The 24,468-nt window shown below is 42.3% G+C and overlaps 1 protein-coding gene across 4 annotated transcripts in view; it reads left to right on the top strand.

Moving 5' to 3' along the window:
- Positions 1 to 1,078: 1,078 nt before the first annotated feature.
- The window catches only part of EIF4ENIF1 (eukaryotic translation initiation factor 4E nuclear import factor 1), a 44,440-nt gene continuing 21,050 nt past the window's right edge, over positions 1,079 to 24,468 (top strand). For 2 of the 4 annotated variants that reach the window (XM_037052568.1, XM_037052567.1), the window contains exons 1-6: positions 1,582 to 1,760; positions 2,178 to 2,300; positions 15,897 to 15,970; positions 17,012 to 17,139; positions 21,131 to 21,417; positions 21,694 to 21,895. In XM_037052568.1, the coding sequence (XP_036908463.1) occupies positions 1,665 to 1,760; positions 2,178 to 2,300; positions 15,897 to 15,970; positions 17,012 to 17,139; positions 21,131 to 21,417; positions 21,694 to 21,895 (910 nt within the window). In that variant the 5' untranslated portion in view covers positions 1,582 to 1,664. Of the gene's footprint in view, positions 1,217 to 1,394; positions 1,518 to 1,581; positions 1,761 to 2,177; positions 2,301 to 15,896; positions 15,971 to 17,011; positions 17,140 to 21,130; positions 21,418 to 21,693; positions 21,896 to 24,468 lie in introns of those variants that run through there. The other 2 variants (XM_037052569.1, XM_037052570.1) reach the window with 2 other exon arrangements.

The raw sequence follows: 24,468 nt of genomic DNA, 5'->3' as shown, positions 1-24,468 counted from the left end.
AGGGAAAAACTGCAATTCCTTCCACAACTATGTATCATTTCACACACACCCTGGGCGACGGGCCCGCAGGACATAAACAGGAGCTTGTGATAATCCTGCAGAGCAGGCGCACAGGTGAGCTCAGTCCAACCTCCCCTCAGAGCTCCTCCCGCGCGCAGCAGTTACCATCATCGCTCACTTAGTGGGAGACCCTTTAAGCCCTCAAGTTTAGGGCTTGAGCACCGGTTACGAAGCGCTTGACGCTCGCCATCTCCTTTTCACCCAAACACACTCGCACTTCCCCTTCCTGGGCAAGACTTCAGGTTATGGGCGGGAAAGAACATTTCAATGAATTTATCAGTGGCCTTTAACTCAATCAAAAACCATCGTGGCAAGTTTGCCTGGTAATACAGCAACGCGTAATCTCATTTATTCCTCAGAAGTGTATGCAGAGAGACCATGTTAGGAAGGAGCGAAATTCAGCAAGAGCTTTGTCCAGACTACACAAGGAAAAAAGTGCTGAGGTTCGAGCCCACACCCGGAAGGCTCAAAGACCCCAGGTCCGCCTAACTCAGATTACCACAGCCTCAAGCCCCACAGCTCTCCGCGGGCGCGAACCGTGCTGACGCGGCAACCGACGTGCTCCCAGGTCCCGGAAGCCGCGGACCCAGGCCCGCTTCGCGGACGCCACCACCCTCCCGGGAGAACAACCGAGCGAGGACCGCACGCTCTGACCACCACCCGTCCCGTTCCGCCCCGCCCCAAAGCTCGCGTGGGAACGCGGAGTTCTCCCAGGGGCTGCCCACGACGACCGCCTGCACACACCTGGGAGGGTTTATGCCACTCCGGCCCAGGCCTCTGTCACCCTGTCACCACCTCCTTGTCCCCCAGTCTCTTTCTCCCCTCCATCTTGTGCTTCCACTGGCCGGCGCCCGGGGAGCTAACCGAGATGTTTCTCTTTTCCGCCCGGCACCGCCGCGGCCACCTCACATCCGGGATCGCGGCAGCGAAGGCGTTGCTGGGGCCCGGGTGTGTGGAGGGAGTTATTAAGGGGGAGAAGGACCTGGGAGGAGGGACCGAGGGTTGGGCCGCGGTTACGGCGGCTGAAGAGAGACAGCCCGAACGGGTGGGGGCGGGGGCGAGAGCGAAGGCCGCGCGAGGAGCCTTGGACTGGCGCTGGCGGCGGAGAGGGGAGCCGCGGCTTAGGTGAAGGGCCGCCGAGCGGCGGAGGCACAGAGTAAGGCCTCGGGGGCGGGGGCGTGGGGGTCCCGGCGCTGCACTCCAGGGCTCACGGAGAAGGGGCGCGGGCGCGCGCTGCTCCTGGGGTCGCGTGCGTGAGCGCGAACGCCGGGGCGCGCGCGGGGGGCTGACGGGGACGCGGGGCCAGCGGGGCAGCAGGCGGGTGGCGGGCGGGCGGGCAGGCTGGCTGGCGGGCCCGAGCCGCCGAGCCGGACGGCGGCGGGCCTGCGCTGGCTCCAGCTCGGAGCGCCCGGGCCGGGGGATTCGGTCTCCCCGCTCCCTCCGGCCCGTGTCCGCTCGTGAGTACTACCCCCGCCCATCCTCCGAAGGAGGCCGCTGGGCCGGGGCCTGCGCGAGAGGCCGGGGGTTGGGGTCGCGGCCGGGGGAAGCCGAGTTTCAGAGCTGAAGCCGGCCCTCGCCTCTTCCTTACCGCCGGCGCCCCTGACATGGCCACAGGTGCGGCCGGCTGGGCGAGAGGCGCTCGGGCTCCGTCCCCAGTCTCTGGTCCCCGGATAACGAGGGGCAGCTGGCGCCGTCCATTGGCAAGTGACAGGCACTTTACTACAGCCCGACTTCCCAGATCTCCGGCCCCAAGCGCACTCCTACCTGCCCCCATTTCGGGGAAACTTCCCTGTTACTGCCTGAAACGGTCCTCCTGGGTAGCAGCCACTAATCTTGGTTTCTTTTTGTAGTAAAACTGTCTAAAGTCTGTATCCAGTCAGGATTGAGGCATCTTCCACTTCTGCTTTCCTTACCCTTTTTATGTTTAGGGCACTTTTTTTCTAGAAGAGATAAGTACCCTATTTCCAACTGGGTTCTGGTTTATAGCTTAATTGTTGCATGAAGGTTTGTTTTTTAATGGTAGGCATTTTAACCGAGAAAAGTTTGTTTCTTAAACAGTCGGGACTTCTGAAAATTTATTGTTCTCGATGACAGTTTTGTAATGATTTCTTTTTCAGGTGCAAAGAATTGTAGACCAAGGAGCCATGGATAGGAGAAGTGTGGGTGATACAGAAAATGGAAATGCTTTCCTTGACTTGAAGAAGCAACTGGCCTCCAAATCCCCCCATCGCTATACGAAAGTAGGCTTTGTTACTAATTAAATAGTGTTACTTTATAAAGGTAGTGAGGTTGGTAACATTGTGTAGGCATTTCATTAGCATTATCTAAAGGTAGTCTCATTGTGATTCACTGTGTACACTAAATGTTAACTAGAGTGTTGCTTTGAACTTTTTTCCTGAAAGTGTGAATACCTGGAGTTTTAAACTAGAGTTTGCCTCTAAGTAGCTTTCAGGTGAAGGGAATATTGGCTTAGATCCCATATGAATTTGTGGGTCAGTGTATTGGTACACATGTCCTGTAATATGTGGTGTGTTGTTGACCTACATGCTATAGAGTAAGGGTTCCGGCTCTGAGATGTCTCACAAAACCAGTGTCCTCCATTTTCACATTTCCTTAAGAGGTGAATACCCCAAAGGAGTGCTCTTTGGTGCATTCTAGGTGCTTGGCTAGATTTTTTATTGTTTTTTATTTTCATTACAAATTGGACATGGACTCACAAAAGTAAGACTTCGGTTATATTTCCCGGAGTTAAAAACTTGTGATTTTAAACACTCATTTAGCTATCTTCTTTTCCCAGGGAGGTGCAGATCACCTCATATTTATTGAAGCTGTTGCTTTAGGATCTTGTTGGCTACTGAATGTTTCTGAAAAGGTTGACAGGTCTCATTGAGCTGTGAATTCATTTCTGGTTCCCTGAGATGCACTGGTCTGGAGTGCATAAAATATGCTCCGGACTGTTGCCAGGAAGGATTATGTCCTAGTTGGGTCCAAAGCTATGTTACCTTGGTGTAGATCCAATCAAGAACTCTGGTATGGTTATTGTCCCTCGTTTCCCAAGATACTGATTGGTTAATATTTTAAAGTCAGACCCTGTTTGTGTTCTGGTACCACTACTATCACTTACTTGATAAAGTGTCAAATGCTGCCAGAGTAATACTCATTTTTAGCATTAAAAACAAATCCTCGCTGGAGGGAGGAAAAAGTATTTTCAGGTGTAAAGGGGCTCTTGGTTAATTACTAACTTAACACAGTCTGTTTTGACATACCAGTGTGAGTTGATAGAAAGTATTTTACTTCTTCATTCAGGTTTAGTCTTCCCTAATGCAGTTCCTCTCAAACATGAGAGTGCTTGAGTAGTGTTTTCCAACTTAACATGTATTACCTAAAATGTTGACAGGTGAATTCTGAATGGAGAAAAGCTTATTAAATGATAGGAAACTGATTCGAACTATTTTCTTAAATAACGTTCTGACTGGTACTCTACTTATAGAGTAATGGCAGAGAGAGTTTTGAATCACTTTCACAGGCTGACCTGAGGATAGCATGTATATTTCATCTTAATGTATTTTCATCGTTATGGTTAAATCATTTTTAGAAAGATATTATTGGTCTCTCTTAGGGTAGCATGTATACATATCTACAGTAAAGATTAAGAAGCTCAATATTGCCCATTTTTGATAGTACAACCTTAGAATTCTCTTATACTTAGAAGAACATGTCTACAGTGGTTAAGAAGAGCATTTTTTAGGTTAATGACTTAGATTTCTTCTAAGTATTATTGGAAATAGGCTTACTTTCTATTCTATTCAAGAGAATTTTGCCCTGGCTGGTGTGGTTCAGTGGATTGGGCGTGGGCTGCAAACCAAAGGGTTGCCAGTTTGATTCCCAGTCAGGGAACGTGCCTGGGTTGCGGGCTCAGTCCCCAGTGGGGACAGCGTGGGAGGCAACCACACATTGATGTTTCTCTCTCTCTTTCTCCCTCCTTCCCTTCTCTCTAAAAAGAATAAATAAATAAAATCCCTTTTTTAAAAAAGGATTTAGTTAATGGTAGTTTTAGGGTAGTGTTAGGGTAGTGCTTTTTTAGAAAAAGGATTTACTTAATGGTAGTTTTAGGGGTAGTGTTAGGGTAGTGCTTTCCCCCCCTGCTTTTTTTAAAAGATTTTATTTATTTTTAGAGAGGAAAATGGAGGGAGAGAGGGAGAGAAACATCAATGTGTGATTGCCTCTTAAACAACCCTCTCTTGGGGACCCAGGCATGTGCTCTGACTGGGAATCAAACCAGTGACCCTTTGGTTCGCAGGCCAGCACTCAGTCCACTGAGCCACACCAGCCAGGGCTTTTCTCTCTTTCTTTCTTTTTCTTTCTTTCTTTCTCTCTTTCTTTTCTTTTCTTTCTTTCATTATTTCTTTATTTCTTTCTTTCATTATTTCTTTATTTCAGTTCAGCATTTGGTTGTTTTATGGGATAACATTAATAGTCTGCTCAGAATTCAAGGGGAGGTGGGTTTCCGTGAAAGTGAAGGAGTCCAGGTGTTTGGTTAAGTGCTTTTTAGAGTGACATACCAGAGTTTCCCTGTGTGTGAGGACATCCTTTAGTCCAGCTTGCTTCTCAAACATTAATGTCTCTGGGGATCACCTGTGAACATCGCTAAAGTATGAGCTCCAATTGTTAAGCCAGGGGTGGGCTTGAAAATTCCGTTTTTTAAACACCTCCCAGGTGGTGGCCATACTGCTGGTCCACTGACCATACTCTGAGTAGCTAGGCTTTAGTATTCCTTGAAGAACCTGATATATGGTGTTGATGTTGTTGCGTAATTCAGGTGCTCCTTCAGGTTCGGTTGGTATCCACTGTGCTTCAATGAATATCTGAGAAGGTCCAGTTAGACTCACACTGGGTACTTTCAGGCCAAGCCCTGAATCTCAGTGATGATTAATGGGGATGGATGTAAGTGGATTTATCATATGCACCTGTTATTCTGAGGGATTTGAGCCCTTAATTTGTAAACCACTGAGGTACATTTTGCCAAGTCAGATTTCTACTGTGTTTTGATAGCATTTAAATACATTTATACTGTGATTGGATTATGTTGAAGGACTTTTGGAGGTCATAGGAGTGGGATCTCACCTCAGAGTCATGGATTACAGGTGATTTAGACAGTTCTCACTGTGTGGTGTTTGAACTTGCATTTATACCATCTGGTAACCTGTTAGAAATAGAAAATCTCAGGCCCTGTTCCCAGAGGTATTGAATCAAATCTGTATTTAACAAGTCTTTCAGAGAATTCTGACTCTAATTCAAGTTTGAGACCATTGGTTTAGGAAACAGGAGATAGTGATGCTTATTAGTGAAAAAACTTTGGGACCCATTCAACTTTTTTAATCAGAGGCCCTTGTTTACCAGTTCTTGAGGTATAATGCTTACTATTTTATTAGTGAAGCCATCTGCCTAAAATACAAAATAGAAATGCTTTAGACTGTCCCATAATTCAGATCCATGTGTTTTTCCTTCAGGTGAACAGGCTGATCTTAGATCCTAGGGGTATACATCTTACTGCTGTTCTTTCTTTGCTCCTGTGTCTTGCCATGGACTCATTAAATGCTGCCACCTGCCAGTGTAACAAGAAATAAAAGCAGAGGACCCTCAAATCATTCATTGTGATACTGACCAGTGTTAATCATACATGTTAAATCTAAAGAGTAGGTGTTGGATTATCAGAGCTTAATTTCATGTGTGATCTTCATTGCCTTGATTTGTTATGAATTAACACCATTTTAGCCATCAGTTTCTGTAGCGACCTTTAAAAGAGGCCACCCTAATTTGTGACTGATGGGCAGTTCATCACAGTGATAGAGCCATTTTTAAGTCTTTGGTTTAAAACCAGTAAGAAAGTGGACAAGTAACTCAAGTGGACTAGCTTGAATAATCCTCCTAGCCTTCTTGGAAAAAATTAGTTGTGAGATTTGAAGTCAGTAAAGCTTCTGAGAGGGAAAGAGTAAATTTGTTTTAAATCCTAGGTTGAAGTCAGTAGTCATATGGTTGGTTTTTCCTGTACAAAGTTCTCGTTTGATAACTTCATAGGTTTCTCTTGTAAACCCAGTTGAATAGTAACAGGTGGCATATCGGTGACACACTAGACTGCAAATCTCTTGAGCTGTTGTAAAAGTAGGGAAGCCTGTTTATATTAGAGAAGGCAGAATTATGGTTTGAAAAGCCCTTATGCAATGTTAATGTTTCAGTTGTCCAGAAAACCTAGCTGTCTGGGAAGTTCTTAGAGGGAGCCTGGCTGGCAACACCATAGATACTATCTTCTAACTATCCTCTTTTACCTGTTGCAATTCTAAGTCATTGTGGAAATTTAAGATCCAGGACCCTTGTCCCCGTGAGTATCCTCTCCTACTCAGTCATGGTGGGAACTTCTAGCTACATAAGGAGCCACCCATTTCATAATTGCGACCTTTACTGTAGATATTCAGGAGCAGAGTCTTTGATTCAGGAAAGGATGCTGTGAGAGGAGGCCCACTTAGGGAAAGCCTGCCCATCAAGGTGGCAGTTTAGCTTAAGAGTTCCCAGTGGTCCCCATCCACAAGAACAGATACAACACTGAGTGATAGAGCTGCTGGGAGAGGTTAGGAGAGGAGCCTCTCTGTCAAGAGAGGCAGTGGAGAGGAGGTAAGGAGCCACTGACCCCAATGCCCGGTTTCAAATCTCTTACTCTACCCGTTACCTAACCTGTGTGTCCTTCTGCTGTATACTTAGCTTCTCTGAATCTTACCCTATTCCTCTTAAAATGTAGGTGGAATGGTGTTTTCCTACAAGGATTCTTGTGAGGGATAAATGAGAAAGTGCATGTCCAGTGTTTAGAAAAGTGCCTGGTGCACAATAAGTGCTGCAGACTGCTTATGGCCTAAAAGAGTAAGGGGAAGTACTAAAAGAGCCCTCTTTCAGATACCAATTTTAGATCAAGATGCTTGTTTTTTAAAATGTCGCAGTGACAATCTCCATTTTAATATGAAACCAGAAAGTCCTATTGAAGATACAATGGTAAAAATATTTTAAGTTTCTTTCTGATAGTTTAATCTACCTGCTTACTTAACATTTTTTTTCCATTCCCTTTCTAGCTTTCAAATAAGTACTTTCAACAGAAGAAAGTCTTTGCATTAAATCAGTCACCATTAAATGCTTAGGTGAATCCAGGTGCTAAATTCTGCTTATCAGCTCTGCAGGATCCAGTTTCAATCCTGACTTTCCTGTAAGGACTGTTATACAGGATTCCCCTTTAGCAACAGACCTCATGAATGGGGAATGGAAGTATGACCCCCTACATGTTAGTTCACCACTGCCCTGGGTAACATCTATGAATGTCATTACTCCATTGCAATCTATTTTTAAAAGCTTTCTAATTCTTTCAGAAAAGTCATGCAACTCAGTAGAATGAAATATCAGATCGGTCAGCAGTCATCTGAGAGCCTGATGTGCCAAGTCCAATACTAGTGGGTGTGTAGAGGGTAGGGACTGGGAGGGGAGGTCAAAGGCAGCCCCAGCCTAAATGCTATTCCAGAGACATTTGCCGCCATTAGGAAGAGCCAGACATGCACACAGGTGAGGTACTGGGGTCACTTCCAGAGTGTTTTGACCATTACAAGGAAGTAAAACTTTGGGTGTTTTTCTATTAAGACACCTATGTCAGGCCCTGGCTGGTGTAGCTCAGTGGATTGAGCACAGGCCTGCGAACCACACGATCGCGGTTCGATTCCCAGTCAGGGCACATGTCTGGGTTGCAGGCCAGTTCCCTGCAGGCCAACTCCCAGCAGGGGATGCACAAAAGGCAACCATACATTGATATTTCCCTCCTTCCCTCCTTCCCTTCCCCCCTAAAGATAAATATTTTTTAAAAAGACACCTATGTCATTATAAAAAATTGAGCCATCTACTCTTGTGAACTGAATTTAGATAAAGATAAATCTAAAGATAAAGGTGAAGAATAATACTCCTTTTATCTCCTATACGTAACTTGTGTGAAGTTCTTTTATAGTATCATAATGTCATCAGAATGCGTAGCTGCTTCTGTATGGGATTTCAGCAGAAGGAAACTACATGAGGATTTTTTTAAGTTCTTTTTTTTAAAGCTTTTATTCATTTATCTTTAGAGGGGAGAAGAAGGAGAGAGTGAGAGAAATATCAATGTATGGTTGCCTCTCGTGTGTCCCCTGCTAGGAACTGGCCTGCAACCCAGACATGTGCCCTGACTGGGAATCCAACCACAATCCTCTGGTTCGCAGGCCCACGCTCAATCCACTGAGCTATACCAGCCAGGGCCACTACATGAGGATTTTAACCATTGTTGTTTTGGGCTTACACTCACATTCACTTGCTTTTCTCTTTAATACTGATCACTGAAAGTGGGTGTACATGTAAGTAATTCCAAAATATGTAGATTGTTTTGGGAGACTTGTCGTTGTCTTTAAGGAAGGCTACTAAAACTAAGAAAACGTGTTCATACTTTCTTGGGTGTGTGGCTCTTGGGCAGTTAGCAGCTTGTTCTTGCCAGATGAGGTTTTGGTAACCTGTGCAAAAAAGTAAAGTCTCAGATCATAATGCTTCTCTTATCCAGATGATAATTCTAGTGAATTTGTCCATGTTGAGTAAGGTGCTGTGGGTCCTTAGGACTCTACAAAAGGATAATCTTACGTCCCCTCCTTAAATGTTCACAGGGAGGGAGCACTCCCAGGTCATAGTGGACACTTTGTAAGTATTTCTTCCTTTAGCTGAAGTTGAAGGGTTTTGTTTTTTTTTTAAAATATCCCGAAGGAGTTCCTTTCCAGGAAATTGTCGTTAAGGTTTCTGTTGGAATGGCAAGTTCAAAAACACTTCTCTTGAGAGACTAGAGAGCCTTCTCTAAAGAGACTAGAGGGGCCAGGGACAAGAGTCATTTGCCTATGCAAGCACACAGGATATGTTCAGTAGATAATTGGGGAAAAAAACAAACTTGATGTTTATCTGTGTTAGAGCAATAAGTCTGTAAGAAGAGAAATTAAACAAAACATCTTCTGGTAACTGAACCTCTTGGTTTTATTTACTTAACAATATTTTCATTGAGATATAATTCACAAATATAAAATTCACCCCTTTTAAGGTACATCATTCAGTGTTTTTTAGTAGATCCACAAAGTTGTGTAACCTTCACCACTGTACAATTCCAGAATATTTTCATCACCTGGAGTAGAAACTCTTGTGTCCAGCAGTACTCACTCCTCACTACACCCTTTCCCAGGCCCGACAGTCATTTTTCAAGTCTGTGGATTTACTTTTGGAGTCCTACAATATGTGGCCTTTTGTGTCTGGCTTCTTTCACTTAATGTTTCAAGGATCAGGTTATAGAATGTATCAGTGCTTTCCTCTTTTGTTTTCTTAAGATATTATGTTTATTTAGAGAGATGGGACAGGAGAGAAAGGGCATCAGTTGGTTGCCTCTGGTACGCATCCCAACCTGGGACCGCACCCCAGCCTGGGATGGAACCCACAGCTCAGGCATGTGCCCTGACCTGGAATCGAACCAGTGACCTTTCGCATTGGGAGACAGCACCCAACCAACTGAGTCACACTGGTCAGGGCAGTACCTTATTCCTTTCTATTGCCAAATGATAGTCCATCGTATGGGTTTACCACATTTTGTTTATCCATCCTTAGTTGGGTGGAAACAACACATGGGTTGTTTGCACATTTTGGCTACTGAGAAAAATGCCGTTGTGAGCATTTTTGTACAAGTTTTTGTGTGGATGTAATTCTTCAGTTCTCTTTGATATATACCTAGGAGAGGAACTGCTGGGTCGTATAGCAGCTGTGTTTAACTGTTTAAGGATCTGTCACTGTTGTCCACAGCAGCTGCATTGTTTTATATTTCGATCAGCAATGTTAGAATTCCAGTTTCCCCATGTCCTTGCCAGTACTCTCTAATTTTTTGTTTTGTCTTGTCTTGTGTTTTTAAGAGCCATCCTAATGGACATGAGGTGGTATCTCACTGTAGTTTTCACTTGAATTTCCCTGATGACTATTGACGTTGAACATCTTTTATGTGATTTTGGCCGTTGGTGTATGTTCTTTGGAGAAAAATCTGTTGAAAACTTTTACCTATTTTTAAATTGGGTTGTCTTTGTTGTTGAGTTGTACAAGTTCTTTATATATTGTGGATACTAGACCCTTATTATATACAGTAGTTCCCCTTATCTGTGGGGAACACTGCTATACCTCCAGTGGGTGCCTGAAACCGTGGATAGCCCCAAACCCTAAATATACTATGGACTCTTTCCTATACATACATACCTGTGACAAAACTTAATTTATAAATTAGGGATAGTGAAAGATTAATGGTGATAATAAAATATACTAGTTATAACAATATGCTATAATAAGTTATGTAATGTGGTCTCTCTCGAAATATTTTATTGTACTGTATGAACAGTGTGGATGTTTGACTTTTCTGTTCCAGGTAGGATGCAGCAGGATGACATGAGATTTTCCTCATGCTGCTTGGAGTGGTGCACAATTTAAAACTTAGAATTTTTTATTTCTTGAATTTTCTATGTAATATTTCAAACTGAAACTGGATAAGGGGAGACTACCAGATATGATTTGTAATTTTTTTCCTGTTTTAGGGGTTGTCTTTTCAATTAAAAAAAAAGATTTTTTAAATTTATTTATAGACAGAGGGAAAGGGAGAGAAACATCAATGTGTGGTTGCCTCTTGCACGCCCCCAACTGGAGACCTGGCCCACAACCCATCTAGATATGTGCCCTGACTGGGAATTGAACAGGCAACCCTTTGGTTCGCAGGCCAGCACTCAATCCACTGAGCCACACCAGCCAGGGCTTAATGTTTTGTTTTGTTTTGTTTTTATAGATTTTATTTATTTATTTTTAGGGATAGGGGGAAGGGAGGGAGAAAGAGGGAGAGAGAAACACTGATCACCCCCAACCAAGGACCTGGCCTACATCCCAGGCATGTGCCCTAACCAGGAATTGAACCAGTGACCTTTAGGTGTGTGAGATGATGTGAACCCACTGAGCCACACGTGCAGTCAGAGCTCTTTTCACTTTTTTTAAAATATTTTATTTATTTATCTTTAGGGGGGAAGGGAAGGAGAGAAGGAGAGAAATATCAATGTATGGTTGCCTTTTGTGCATCCCCTGCTGGGAGTTGGCCTGCAGGGAACTGGCCTGCAACCCAGGCATGTGCCCTGACTGGGAATCAAACCGCGATCGTGTGGTTCGCAGGCCTGTGCTCAATCCACTGAGCTACACCAGCCAGGGCTTCTTTTCACTTTCTTAATCATTTGAAACACAAAAATTTCTAAATTTGAAGTCAAATTTATTTTTTCCTTTGCTTATGCTTTCAGTGCTATAGTTAAGAAACATTTCTTAATGTAAGATCACAAAAGATTTATACACCTATGTTTTCTCTAAGAAATTTATAGTTAAAGCTCTTACATTTATATCTTTGACACATTTGAGTCAATTTTTGAATATGGTATGAGAGATAAACTTTATTTTTTAGAACACTTTTAGATTTACAAAAAAAACTGGGAAAATACAGTTCCTAAACTCTTCCCAGTTTTCCTTATTATTAAGACCTTACATTAGTACGGTACGTTTATTACAATTAACAATGTTGATACATTGTTATTAATTGAAATCCATATTTTGTTCACATTTTTTTTAGCTTTAAACTAATGCCCTTTTTCTGTTCCAGGATTCCATCCAGGATACTGTTACATTTAGTTGTCCCGGCTCCTTAATCTCCTCATTTTCTCTTTTTTAAAATTATTTGTTACCTTTTTAAAGAATTTTTTTTGATCCCCACAAATAGAACATTTACTCTTCCCACATGTTTTTGTGGCTGCATTAAAATGTTACTCTTTCCCAGTTGACTTGTAAATAAATAGATAAAATCATTAGCGTTTCAGTAGTATCTGTAGTAGTAACAGAGAACACCTATCACTTGGGCTTCCTATTACCTTTTGGGGTTAAAAGTTTCCAACAAAGTCTCATTGTTCAGAAACTTTGGTACACTGAGAATATACGTACCTAAGTATGAAATACACTGCCTTTCTTTAAGAGTATATCAGGGTTCTTAGTTTAATATTTGGATTTGAGGGTGGTGGTGTGGGGAATATATAAAAATTTGGGATTGCTTCTAATAGCAGAAAATTGCTGTATAATCTTTTTCCTGTAGCGTATGTATGTGTTTCCTGTATATTGCAAGGCCCTTCCTGTTTCTCCTGGAAATGTTTTAAGCACTCATATCCTTGGGATTTCTGTATTTCCATATATGCTGGTCATCATAACTACTGTTGGTCCATTTGCCCCCCAGCGTTCCTCACCCTTGCATCATTGACATTGTGTTCGCCCTGAAGATTTCTTTGGACTCCAGTCTTTACTGGCTCTTTGCAGGTGGTGTATCAGTGCTTTGACAGTTTCTTTCAGAATTTAGAACAGTATCTAGACATTTTCTTACATTTGGAATTCAGTTTACCTGAAATTTCTCAATTTTCCCAGGTATTTCTATCCAAAAAATAAAACATAATTCATAAATAAGTGCAAATGCCTAATATTCTGGTTTTAAAACTGAAATCGCATCTAGTCCTAGTGTATTTTGCTATCATAGAGAAAGTATTAGATCAGCCATCCCCAACCTGTTTGGCACTAGGGACTGGTTTCTTGAAAGACAATTTTTTCCACAGACTGAGGTTGGGGAGGGGGAGACTGGAGGCAGAGCTCAGGCGGTAGTGCGAGCAGGGCCCACTGACGATTGAGAGAAGGGAGGTTGGGTACCCCTGATTTAGATGCTTCACGGGTCTAAAGACACTCGGTCACTTCATTGCATGCGTATGTGCAGTGATTCCTATAGACTCAGAGAGTGAATCTGTCCCTCCATGTTTAGATGGAGGGGAGCAGTGACCAGATGCTCAAGATGTGGAGAGCAGTGACCAGAGCAGCAGTGGGCCTGTGATAGGGGCATTGCAGAGGTCACAGCACAGGGGCATGTGCTTTTTACAAGGCAGTTGTAGCATTTTACTGGTGCTGAGAGTTTGGGAATTCATTTTTTTTTCCTTTTTGTGAAAGTGTTAAAACATGTATAAGAAGGAGGTAGTGATTTTTGTGTATATGAGCAAAATGTGTATGTTAGTATATATATAGTGCATTTATAAATGTACATTGTACTGAAAGAGCCAAGAAGCAAACGAGGATACCCGGTCCCCAGACCTTGGTTTCCTGCACATTCCCCACTTAGATGAACTAGGATTTCTTAGAGGAATGACTGGCCCTAGGGCTAGAACAGGATAGCTACAGGATAAGACAGAAAGTAAGGAAGTGTTTGGTTTCATTGTTTGTTTGTTTTTAATGATGGCACATATCAAAAGGACACAGGAGCCAGCTTGAAGAGGCTCACAATTTGAGCACCAAAATAATGAAGACATTGATAAATTATAGACCATTGGAAAAACTAGGAATGTGTGAGTCCATGCTAAGTAGGTAAATAATGAAGGGAGAAGGGATGGTTTGTGTTTAGAGTGGACTGCTGTGTGCTGTGCTGCTGTGTGCTGGCTGGTAAATATGGAGAGAGGCCTAGAGTTGAAAAATTGTTTGGTTTGGGCAAGAACCATCAACAGATGCTAAATTTAGGTGGAAATTTCTATGAAGACCAGGGTATCTGGGTGATTTTAAAGTGTCTCCCCATAGATTGCATACTAATTGCAAGAGGGAAAGTAGTAACTGAAGAGTAGAGAAACTGGAGAACACCTAGACTAGGTGGTCGTCATTAACATCACTGATGAGAGGCAGATGTTCGTCATGGGAGTCCAGAGGCAGTGCTTCAAGATGGACACATCCCTTAGGTTAGTATTCTGCTCCAGGGATGCTCAGTTTCAGTCCAATCACAAGGAAACAGACAAATCCATAATGGATAGTGTTCTCTTTAAAGAACATAAAAGTAGACTTCAACAAAAGTCAGAAGCAGTTGCAGAAATGTTCCAGATTAGAGGCTGAAGAGACATGACAATCACTATCTGATTCTAGACTGGATTTTGTACTAGAGGCTAAAAAAAGTAATATAAAGGACATTATTGGGTCAGTTGACAAAATTGGGACCCAGAGGGGTAGGCTAAATAAACATATTACTGATAACTGGTCATATAAAACTGAAAGCTCTTATTATATGAAATGTTAAAGGGACTTATCTAAGAAAAAGAAGATGAAAAATATGAACAGTGGAAGGACAGCAAACTCACAGTTATTAACAACCACACCTAAAACAAAAGCAAACCAAGAGGACAGCTAGATCAGGAGCAGAACCATAGAAATGAAGAACACATGGAGGGTTAGCAACAGGGGAGTGGGAGGAGGAGAAGGGGGGAGAAGATACAGAAAATTAGTAGCGTAGACGGTAGGTAAAAAATAGATAGGGGGGCTCAGTGGATTGAGCGTGGGCCTGCGAACCAGATGATCGCGGTTCAATTCCCAGTCAGGGCACATGCTTGGGTTGCAGGCCAGTTTCCAGCAGGGGCCAGTTCCCTGCAGGGGATGCATGAGAAGCAACCATACATTGATGTTTCCTTCCTCTCTCCTTCCCTTCCCCTCTAAAGATAAATAAATAAAATGTTTTAAAAAAAAAAGAACACCTTAAAAAAATAGATGGGGGGGCCCTGGCTGGCATAGCTTAGTGGATTGAGCGCGGGCCTGCAAACCAAAGGATCGTGGTTTAATTCCCAGTCAGGGTACATGCCTGGGTTGCAGGCCAGTTCCCAGCAGGGGACACACGAAAGGCAACCATACATTGATATTTCTCTCCCTCTGTCCTTCCCTTCCCTTCCCCTCTAAAGATAAATAAATAAATTATGTTTAAAAGGGGGGAGGGCAAAAATAGTAGGGGAAATACAGAATCTAAAGAACTTGAGACACGTGGTCATAAACTAAAGGGGGGAAGGGTGGGGGAGGGGTGTGCAGGGTGGAGGGGAAATGAAGGGGGGGAATAGAACAACTGTAATGGTATAATCAATAAAATATATTTTTTTAAAAAACTGAAAGCTCTTTTTAACCATGTTCTGCAGAAATAAGCCCTAATATCCTAAGGCGTCCATTGTATGTAACAGATTTTTCTCTCCTGTGCATCTAAAGTGATAACTGGCCAAGTGTATTCCTTGGGAAAATGGAAAAAATAGTCATTCAAATAATTTTCTGTAGGGCTTATTCTCTAATGGAACCAGATGAGAGGCTGTGAAAGAATATCCTTATTCTTAGGAAATAGACACTGAAATACTTAAAGGTAAAGGAACATGACTTCATGCAGTTGTACCGTGAATGCTTTAAAAAAGTTACATATGAAGAGTCTGCTGAAGCAAACAGGGGAAAATGTTAATAGGCAAGTCATGTAAATGATATATGGATGTTTTTGGTGCTCTTTTTTTCTTGCAATTTTACATAAAAACAAAATCTGGCTCCTTCTAAATTGGCACCTAATGTGTTTTAGAGTAGTAGCATTAGCTGGAGGTTTTATGTACGCCTGATGCTCCCATGCCTTGATGAGCAGCCGTTGTTGTGGAATGTATTATCGGACAGCAATTTATGTGAGAAGGTGTCTTAGCAAGAAACTCATCACTATTAAGTTATTTGCCAGTTGTGCTCAAGCTTCTTCTGAGAACCTTGAACTTACTCCAGTCCTTTCTGAAATAAGTATAAACAGGAACTGTATGAAATACTTAACGTAGACACTCAGTTACTAAAAAAAATGTCATAAGTATGTGAAATATTATTCAAAATCACTATTTGATTTCTCTTTGTAGGAGGAGCTCTTGGATATAAAAGAACGCCCTCACTCCAAACGAAGGCCTTCATGCCTCTCTGAAAAATACGACAGGTATTGCAGCGGGGAAAGGAGGTTGCTTCTTCTAGTCGATTTCTTGTTATATACTTGGTAAATTAAAAATTGTATTCTTGCCCTGGGCAGGTAGCAGTTGCTTAGGGCATCATACAAACACGCCAAGGTTACAGGTTCAATCCCTGGTCAAGGAACAAATAAAAATCAACCAATGAATGTGTAAATAAGTGGAACAACAAATCAATGTCTCTCTCTCTCCCCCCTCGCCCCCTCTCCTCTTATCCCCTCCTGCCCCCCTACCCGCTACCCCCCTGCATCCTTTCCTCCCCACTCTTCCCCTTTTCTCTCCTCTGCACCTTCCCTCCCTCTTTTTTCTCTCTCTCTCTCTCTAAATCAATAAATTTAAGAAAAAGTATTGTGTTGTTTTGGTCTCATCTGGGGTTGGGTAAGTCCTTTCTGCAGAAGAATAAAGGACATAGCTCAACGACTTGTCCAGGATGTCCCTGGTGTTGGTGGGAGAGCTAGAATTCAGTCCCAGATCATTGGGCTCCAGAGCTGTTCTGCACACCTGCCACCCCATCATTAGGGAAAGAGTTACAAAATAAAGCCCAAACCATACATTTTAGGCTTTTACCTGCTTATAGGGGAAACTGAGATTATGCATAGAAATTCTGAAAAAATACCATGCATTCAATTTTTATCTAGTGAGAGAATTAAGGGAGTTTTTTTCCCTTATACTAATCTTTAATAAACTGAGTAGTCACCTTTATGGAGCCATATTCTTTGTGTAGGACAGGCATAGTTAATGTAATCCATATGCACCCCCAAGTTTGTGACCTGATTGTTTCATTTATGCACAGACCACTAATTTTCAACTAACTACTGGTGTTAGGTAAATAACAACAAAGTATTACTGAATTGTTTTTGTTTCCATCTAAAAGGAGATAACCATTCTGATGGCAGCCATGACATATTATATTAGAAAGGGATTTTCATTACTACTTAAAGAGGATTGAAAATTAGACCGCATGTGTAGTTTAAAGGTACAAGTGCTAACTCTTGGTACCCTTTGACTTGTAGCGATGGTGTCTGGGACCCTGAGAAGTGGCACGCCTCTCTTTACCCAGCTTCAGGGAGAAGCTCACCAGTGGAAAGTGTGAAGAAAGAGTTGGATCCAGACCGGCCTTCTCTGGTGCGCAGGATAGTAGGTGAGCACACAGTCACTCAGAAGTAGAGGCAGCAGTCTTGGAGACAGTGTTCATTGCTGCTGGCTTCATTCTTAACTGTGAGCGTTTTGTGCATTGAGGGAAAGTGTCATATCAGGAAACTGACTTACCTATTGGATTTTTCCTAATTAGCAGAGTAAAATCATAGCCTTCTTGTATAGCAGTGGAAAGTAGGCATATTAGGCTATGTGCTTTTGAATGAAAAGGACTGATGCCTTTCATGCCATGGATTACTGAGTTAGCTGTGATAGGGCGCTTCGGGCTGTGCTGGACATCTGGTTATGCCTAGTCTCATATGAGACTAGTCCTCAGGCGTAAATCAGTGGCAGTTCTTGGTTCATACTGGATTATGATCTGAATATAGGGTTTAGATATGGTTTGAGACAAACAAGGAGTAAAGTTTGATCTTCCATACCTTTACCCCTTTAAACTAGAATAGATATTGAGGCGTAAACTAGAGACCTGGCAATATAAAAACTAGCTCAAAGGACTTGTTGCAAGAGGAATTCCTTTCGAGAAAAAGACCCATCATAACACACTTTTGGAACTGAGCAAAAAAAAATAGGCGTGACTGTAATTTGAGCTAAGACCCTTCTACACAGAATCCATCAGTACACTTAGTGCAGATATGCCCCTCTCAAACCAAGAATTTATCCTAACCAAATCACTAAAGGTGTGCTGCAAGCCTATTTAAATGATAAAAACTTAGAAGCAACCTAAAATGTCCCAACAATAGAAACGAGTTTGAGTATGTGTAAATGTTAATGGTTTATCTGTAAAAATATGTTGGAGATGTGTTTACCAGGTTATATAAACTGCCCATATTATATCTTGTGTTGGAAAAAACAGACACTACATGGAAGTTCTGGGAAAGTGCAAACCAACCCGTTTTAGGAACTGTTTCTGGGACTAAAAGGTTTTTCTCACTTAAACTTATCTTCAGTTTTCTGGTTTTTTTAGGAGGAACTTTTGTGTGTGTTGACATGTTTATTTTTCTTACACCTTGATTGATAGAATAGACTGAATATAAAGTGTGCCATTTGAGGCTTTAACATATGTATATACCTATGAAACCATTACTGTAATCAGAGTGTAGTAAGCATTTCCATCATTCCCCTGAAAAGTTCCCTTGTACACCTACAAGTCCCTTCCTTACAATTGCCCCCCACTGGCACTGATCGCTTTTTGTCACTGTACTTTAGTGTATATTTCCTAGAATTTAATATGAATGGAATTAGCACATACTAAGAGGGGGGACCCAAAAAACCCAGAAGTTATTTATAAAAAATTGTGTATTTAAGCCCTGGCTGGTGTGGCTCAGTGGATTGAGTGCTGGTCTAAAAACCAGAGGGTTGCTGGTTTGATTCTCAGTCAGAGCACATGCCTGGGTTGCAATCCAGGTCCCCAGTTGGGGGCGCATGAGAGGCAACCACACACTGATCTTTCTCTCCCTCTCTTACTCCCTTCCCATTTCTCTAAAAATAAGTAAGTCTTTAAAAGTTAAAAAAAAATTGTGTATTCTTGTTTAAACTTAAGTCACCCTCAAAGTACTCCATTTGATGTGATACACCTATTGTGACTTTTTTTCCACTGCTCAAAGGAGTTTTTGAACGTGTCAATTTTCATGCCTTTTAGTGCTTCCACCATTTTTTTAAAGATTTTATTTATTTATCTTTTAGAGGGGAAGGGAAGGAGAGAGGGAAATACCAATGTATGGTTGCCTCTCATGAGTCCCCTTGCCAGGAACTGGCCTGCAACCCAGGCATGTGCCCTGACTGGGAATCGAACCGCAATTCTCTGGTTCGTAGGCCCACGCTCAATCCACTGAGCTACACCAGCCAGAGCTGCTTCCACCATTTTTGGTTTCACCTCTTCCACATTGGCAAATCATTTCCCTTTGAGGTCTCTCTTCATCTAGGGAAACAAAAAAGAGTTGGTCAGGGCAAGATTGGGTGAATATGGAGGGTGGGGCATGAGGGTTATGTTGTTTTGGGTCAAAAACTGCTGAGCACTCAGCATGGTGTGGGCAGGTGTACTTGTAAATTTTCACTATGAAATGCGCAAATGTGTTGAAAGAGTCTGCAAAAAAAAAATACATTGAAGCCAAATGCAGCCTCTCACAACACCACCAGCTGGTACACTGAAACAGATGGGTTCCTAGAACACTCAGCTAGTGGGAAAAGTCTGTACTGCAAGGGCCCCAACCTCCAGAAGATAAATTTGGAGTTTTTACAGGGACGCCCTCATATTTGAGTATCTTCTTTTACTCAGAATCGTTAAGATTCATATATATTATTGGGTATATAAATAATTACTTGCTTTTTAATTGCCTAATAGTTTATTGTATTAATTTGCCACAGTTCATTTATCTATTGATGGACATTTGGGTGGTTTACAGTTTTTTACTATGAACATTCATGTACAAGTCTCTATGGGGACGTATGCTTTCTTATCTCCTGGGTAAATAGCTTAAAGTAGAATGGCTAGGTCCTACACTAGGTGTGTTTAATGTCTGAGAAACTGCCAACCTGTTTTTGGAAGTGGTTATACCATTTTACAGCACTGTATGAGAATTCCATTTGTTCCACATCCTTGTTAGCACTTGGAGTGGTCTATCTTTTTTTTTTTTTCTTTAGAGGGGAAGGAAAGGAAAGAAGGAGAGAAATATCAGTGTATGGTTGCCTCTCATGAGTCCCCTGCTGGGAACTGGTCTGCAACCCAGGCATGTGCCCTGACTGGGAATCGAACCTCGATTGTGTGGTTCGCAGGCCCGCACTCAATCCACTGAGCTACACCAGCGAGGGCTTTATCTTTTTTTTTTCCCAAGTTATAAGAGAAAGTTTCTTTAGAAATCTACAGACATAGTAGAAATGAGGCAGCTGGGCTGCAAAGGCTTAGGAAACAAGTTACAAAGGTGGAAGAAGGGCCCTTGGAGCTTAGGAGAGATCAGGGCAATGGTAATGCGCTGGGAGGAAGCAGTGGGGTCAGGGAAAGGTGGGGGCAGGGTGGGCGCTAGTCAGTCTTAGTTTCCACCATTCTAACTGGTGTGTAATGGTATCACATTGTGGTTTAATTTGCACTTCACCCATGACCAATGAAATTGGATATCTTCATATTCATATTTTGCCACCCATATATCATCTTTGGTGAAGTGTCTCTTCAAACCATTTGTCCATTTTTTGTATTGGATTGTTTTCTGAGTTTCATTTCAGAGTTTTTATATGTACTGGTTATAGGTCTTTTATCAGATATAAGTTTTAAAATATTTTCTCCAGACTGCAGCTTATTTTTGCATTCTTTGACTAGTAGGCTGGGTTCTTGAATAACATTTAGTTCAGTGTTGTTTCATTCTAACATTGATGAACTGCCATAGGAACTTAAGTCTCATGTATTTCAGTTAGCCTACGGTAAAACTGGTTGTACGTTGTTTCACCTGAATTTGCAGCGCCTGTCAAAAGCATTTGCAGAGCCTGTCAATGAGTAGAAGTTCAAAATTTTGATCAAGCCCAGTTTATCATTTTTTAAAAGGGATCGTGCTCTTGGTGTCATACCCAAGGAAACTTTGCTTAACCCAGTCACAAAGATTTCCTCCTCTGTTTTCTTCTAGAAGTTTTGTAATTTCACGTTTTACATTTAGATCTGTGATCCATTTTGAATTTTTTGTATGTGTGACCAGGTATGGATTCAAGTTCATTTCTTTACATATGGATATCCAGCTGTTCAATGCCATCTGTTGGAGAGACACTTCTAACTTTTTAAGTAGTTCTTTTTTCAAACACTGAAACCTGTAGTTTTAGTTGACAAAAGCAAAAGGCTTAGTCTTATGTAAGTATGTGAGGTACACATTACTCTAGCTGTTTTACTGCTGACTCTTTTCCAGTAACCCCACCACCACAAGTCATGGACATACCATCTGGAGAAGGAAAATGCCCTTGCTGATTTGCCTAACTTTCTGTTTCTGGCATCTTTCCAGATCCACGAGAGCGCATAAAAGAAGATGACTTAGATGTTGTTCTCAGCCCACAGAGGCGAAGCTTTGGAGGAGGCTGCCATGTGACAGCTGCTGTTAGCTCCCGCCGCTCAGGGAGCCCATTGGAGAAAGACAGTGATGGGCTTCGGCTGATTGGAGGACGAAGAATTGGCAGTGGGAGGATAATCTCTGCTAGGGCTTTTGAGAAGGATCACCGTCTTAGCGACAAGGACCTGCGGGACTTGAGAGAGAGAGACCGAGAGAGGGACTACAAGGACAAGCGTTTCAGGGTTTGTCTTCTAGGTTATTTGGTACTTCGTGTACTTTGGGACTGAATAGTTACTTCATTTGTACCAGGTTATTTTGAGATACTGGATGAACACGTCCCATTCTTAAGCCAGTTAGGGAGGAATAGAGCTGGATGAGGGCAGAGAGGGGCTTTAAGTCTACAGTGTAATATCTTCATTGCATTGTTGAGCATTACCTAATTCATCAAGGCCTTGACTGAGGTAGAAATGCCTTAACTAGAAACTTACTGTTTTATCTTGCATTATGTACTTTTCCAGAGGGAGTTTGGGGATAGTAAACGTGTCTTTGGTGAGCGTAGAAGAAACGATTCCTACACAGAAGAAGAACCAGAATGGTTTTCAGCTGGACCCACAAGTCAGTCTGAAACCATTGAGCTGACTGGCTTTGATGATAAGATACTGGAAGAAGATCACAAGGGGAGAAAAAGAACAAGGCGACGGACAGCCTCTGTGAAGGAAGGTCAGCAAAAAGTTTGGGAGGGAAGCTCACTATTGTAAATGAGATGTGCTTATAATTGACTTAATTATACACTTAGGAATGGGTACCAGTTATTAGGAAGTAGCAAGTTCTTAAAGTTGCAGCTTGATTTTGAAACCGTTTCCTGAGTGTGAATTTACTAGGGGTGTATTATACTGTGTCTCCAACTTGTTCTGCCTGCAGCGCTAACAGAAAAGTCTCACGATACCTTATTAAGAGTACTGTGTACACAAAAGGGTTCCCCAGAGATAAGAAACATGAGGTGGAAATAACGAAGGGTCTCATTTATTGAGCACACATTGTGTACTAGACAGAATGGTAAGCATTTTGTTTATATAATTTTTCCTAAAACCCTGTGAGGTACGTGCTTTCATGCCCGTCTCATAGATGGGTGATTGGAGGCACAGGGGCCTGAAGTGATTCATCTGTGGACACTAAGGAAGTAGTGAACTTAGGAATTGAATGAGATGCTTTTTTTTTTAAGATTTTATTTTTAGAGAGGGGGAGGGAGAGAGGGAGAAAGAAAGAGAGAACCCTCAATGTAAGAGAGCAACGTCCATCAGCTGCTTTTCACATGCTCCCTGACTGGGGATCAAACTGGCATCCCCTCAACTTATAGGATGATGTCCAACTAACTGAGCCATACCAGTCAGGGCAACAAGATGCTTTTGTGTTTCAGGGCTCACCTTTTTCAGGTGTTAGTGCTTCCTGGGTCTTTTGATTGTGACTTGGCTTCTTCCAAACTGTTTTCTCAGCTATGAGATAAGGTTAGGTGTTTCCTTTGTTAAATTGAGTGGCAGAGCTAATGTGTAAGAGGGGCCTGGTGCAGAGTGGGGGCACCGTTAGTTGTTTTCAAGGCGATAACCTGGCTCTGAGGTAGCCCTTGGCTGGTGATCTTGGGGAGAAGCAGTGAAAAGCTAGGTGGGCTCGACTGGGTTTTCAGTTTCGGGGATACTGCTTAGTAAAAGGATACTCTTTGATAAAACTCTCACCAGATGGGCTTGTTTTCTTTGTAGGATAAAGACAGTGCCTGTTTCATAACTTTAAGGGTTACTTTTTTTTTTTTTAGAGGGGAAGGGAAGGAAAAAGAAGAAGAGAAACATCAATGTATGGTTACCTCTCACACACCCTTTACTGGGGACATGGCCTGCAGCCCAGGCATGTTGCCCTGACTGGGAATCAAACCAGCGACCCTTTAGTTCTCGGGCTGGCACTCAGTCCACTGAGCTACACCAGCCAGGGCAAGATATGCCTTTCTGCTATTCTCAATTAAACTAAAGTAGCATCAGGAAGTGTAGTCTTTTCTTCTAATGATAAAGATCAGGCTTCTGGTGAGAAAAATGAGGCTTCCTCACTGAAATGAAATCTCAATTTCAGCTCTTCTTTTTTTTTTTATAAATGGTCAGCTTGAGTACAGCGGGTGTTTTTTTTTGTTTGGTTTTTGTTGTTTTTAAAGATTTTATTTATCTTTAGAGGGGAAGGGAAGGAGAGAAGAGGAGAAGTATCCATGTATGGTTGCCTCTCATGAGTCCCCTGCTGGGAACTGGCCTGCAACCCAGGCATGTGCCCTGACTGGGAATCAAACCACGGTTGTTTGGTTCGCAGGCCCATGCTCAATCCACTGAGCTACACCAGCCAGGAGCGGGGTGTTTTGTTTTGTTTTGTTTTGTTTTTCCCAATTCCAACTATTCTTGTATGAACAAGTGGAGGAGCCAGAAGGCACAAGATATATCAATGGTGTCACCTCCTCACCTTACACATGCAAAGAGAGACAAGCCTGTGCAGAGGGGACAACCTGAGATCCTGTCTCACGGGTTTCATGGCAGAGCCTCAGATAGAATCCAGTGGTACCTGGTTCACTCCATTAATTAATTACAGAAAGTCATTAGGCTTTCCCAGCTACTACTCTATTTAAGATAAGCTGTCATCTTGGCTACAAGAACGAAAGGAGGGGGAGGGATGGTGAGCTCCCTTTAGTCCATTTTCCTGTCTGTATTCCAGCTTTACTGAATTTATCATGTAGCAGTTCTCTGTAGGTACATACTAGTGCTGGGAGAGTAGCCATTAACCAGACAAACATGTTCCTTGCCTACATGATTTTAAAACAGATACATATTGAGCACCCACTCTATACAGGATGCAATGCTAACTGATGTATATATGGTAATGAGTGAAATAATTTGAATATGTATTACACTTATAACCAGGAAAAATTAGTGTAGAAGAGGGAAATTGTTAAAACCCTTCATCGATAGAAAATTTTTATTTGTATTCTCTGTAATGAAATTTTATCTCCATTCTGATATGTGATAAAACTTGTCCTTAGTTACCTTTCCTGGGTCCCTGGCTTTTGAGTCTATCATAATAAAAATGGCCAGTTGTGTTTGTCTGCTAGTGCATATTTCTACTCATGTCTGCTAGATTCTCTTCTGGCTCCCATTCTTAAGTTGGAACACAAAACTGCAGCAAAATGTATGTTGCTTGTCAGGCCTGAAGTGGGCCAGCAGGTTCTCGTGGGCAAAGTGGGTCAGGGAGAAGCACTGCTGTAGCACAGA

The sequence above is a fragment of the Sturnira hondurensis genome, unplaced genomic scaffold, assembly GCF_014824575.4.
Source record: "Sturnira hondurensis isolate 20B ecotype Veracruz unplaced genomic scaffold, ASM1482457v3 Scaffold0007406, whole genome shotgun sequence".
NCBI classification, from domain to species: Eukaryota; Metazoa; Chordata; class Mammalia; order Chiroptera; family Phyllostomidae; genus Sturnira; species Sturnira hondurensis.
The sequence above is the reverse complement of the archived record's forward strand: the minus strand, read 5'-3'. Positions and strand labels throughout refer to the sequence as shown.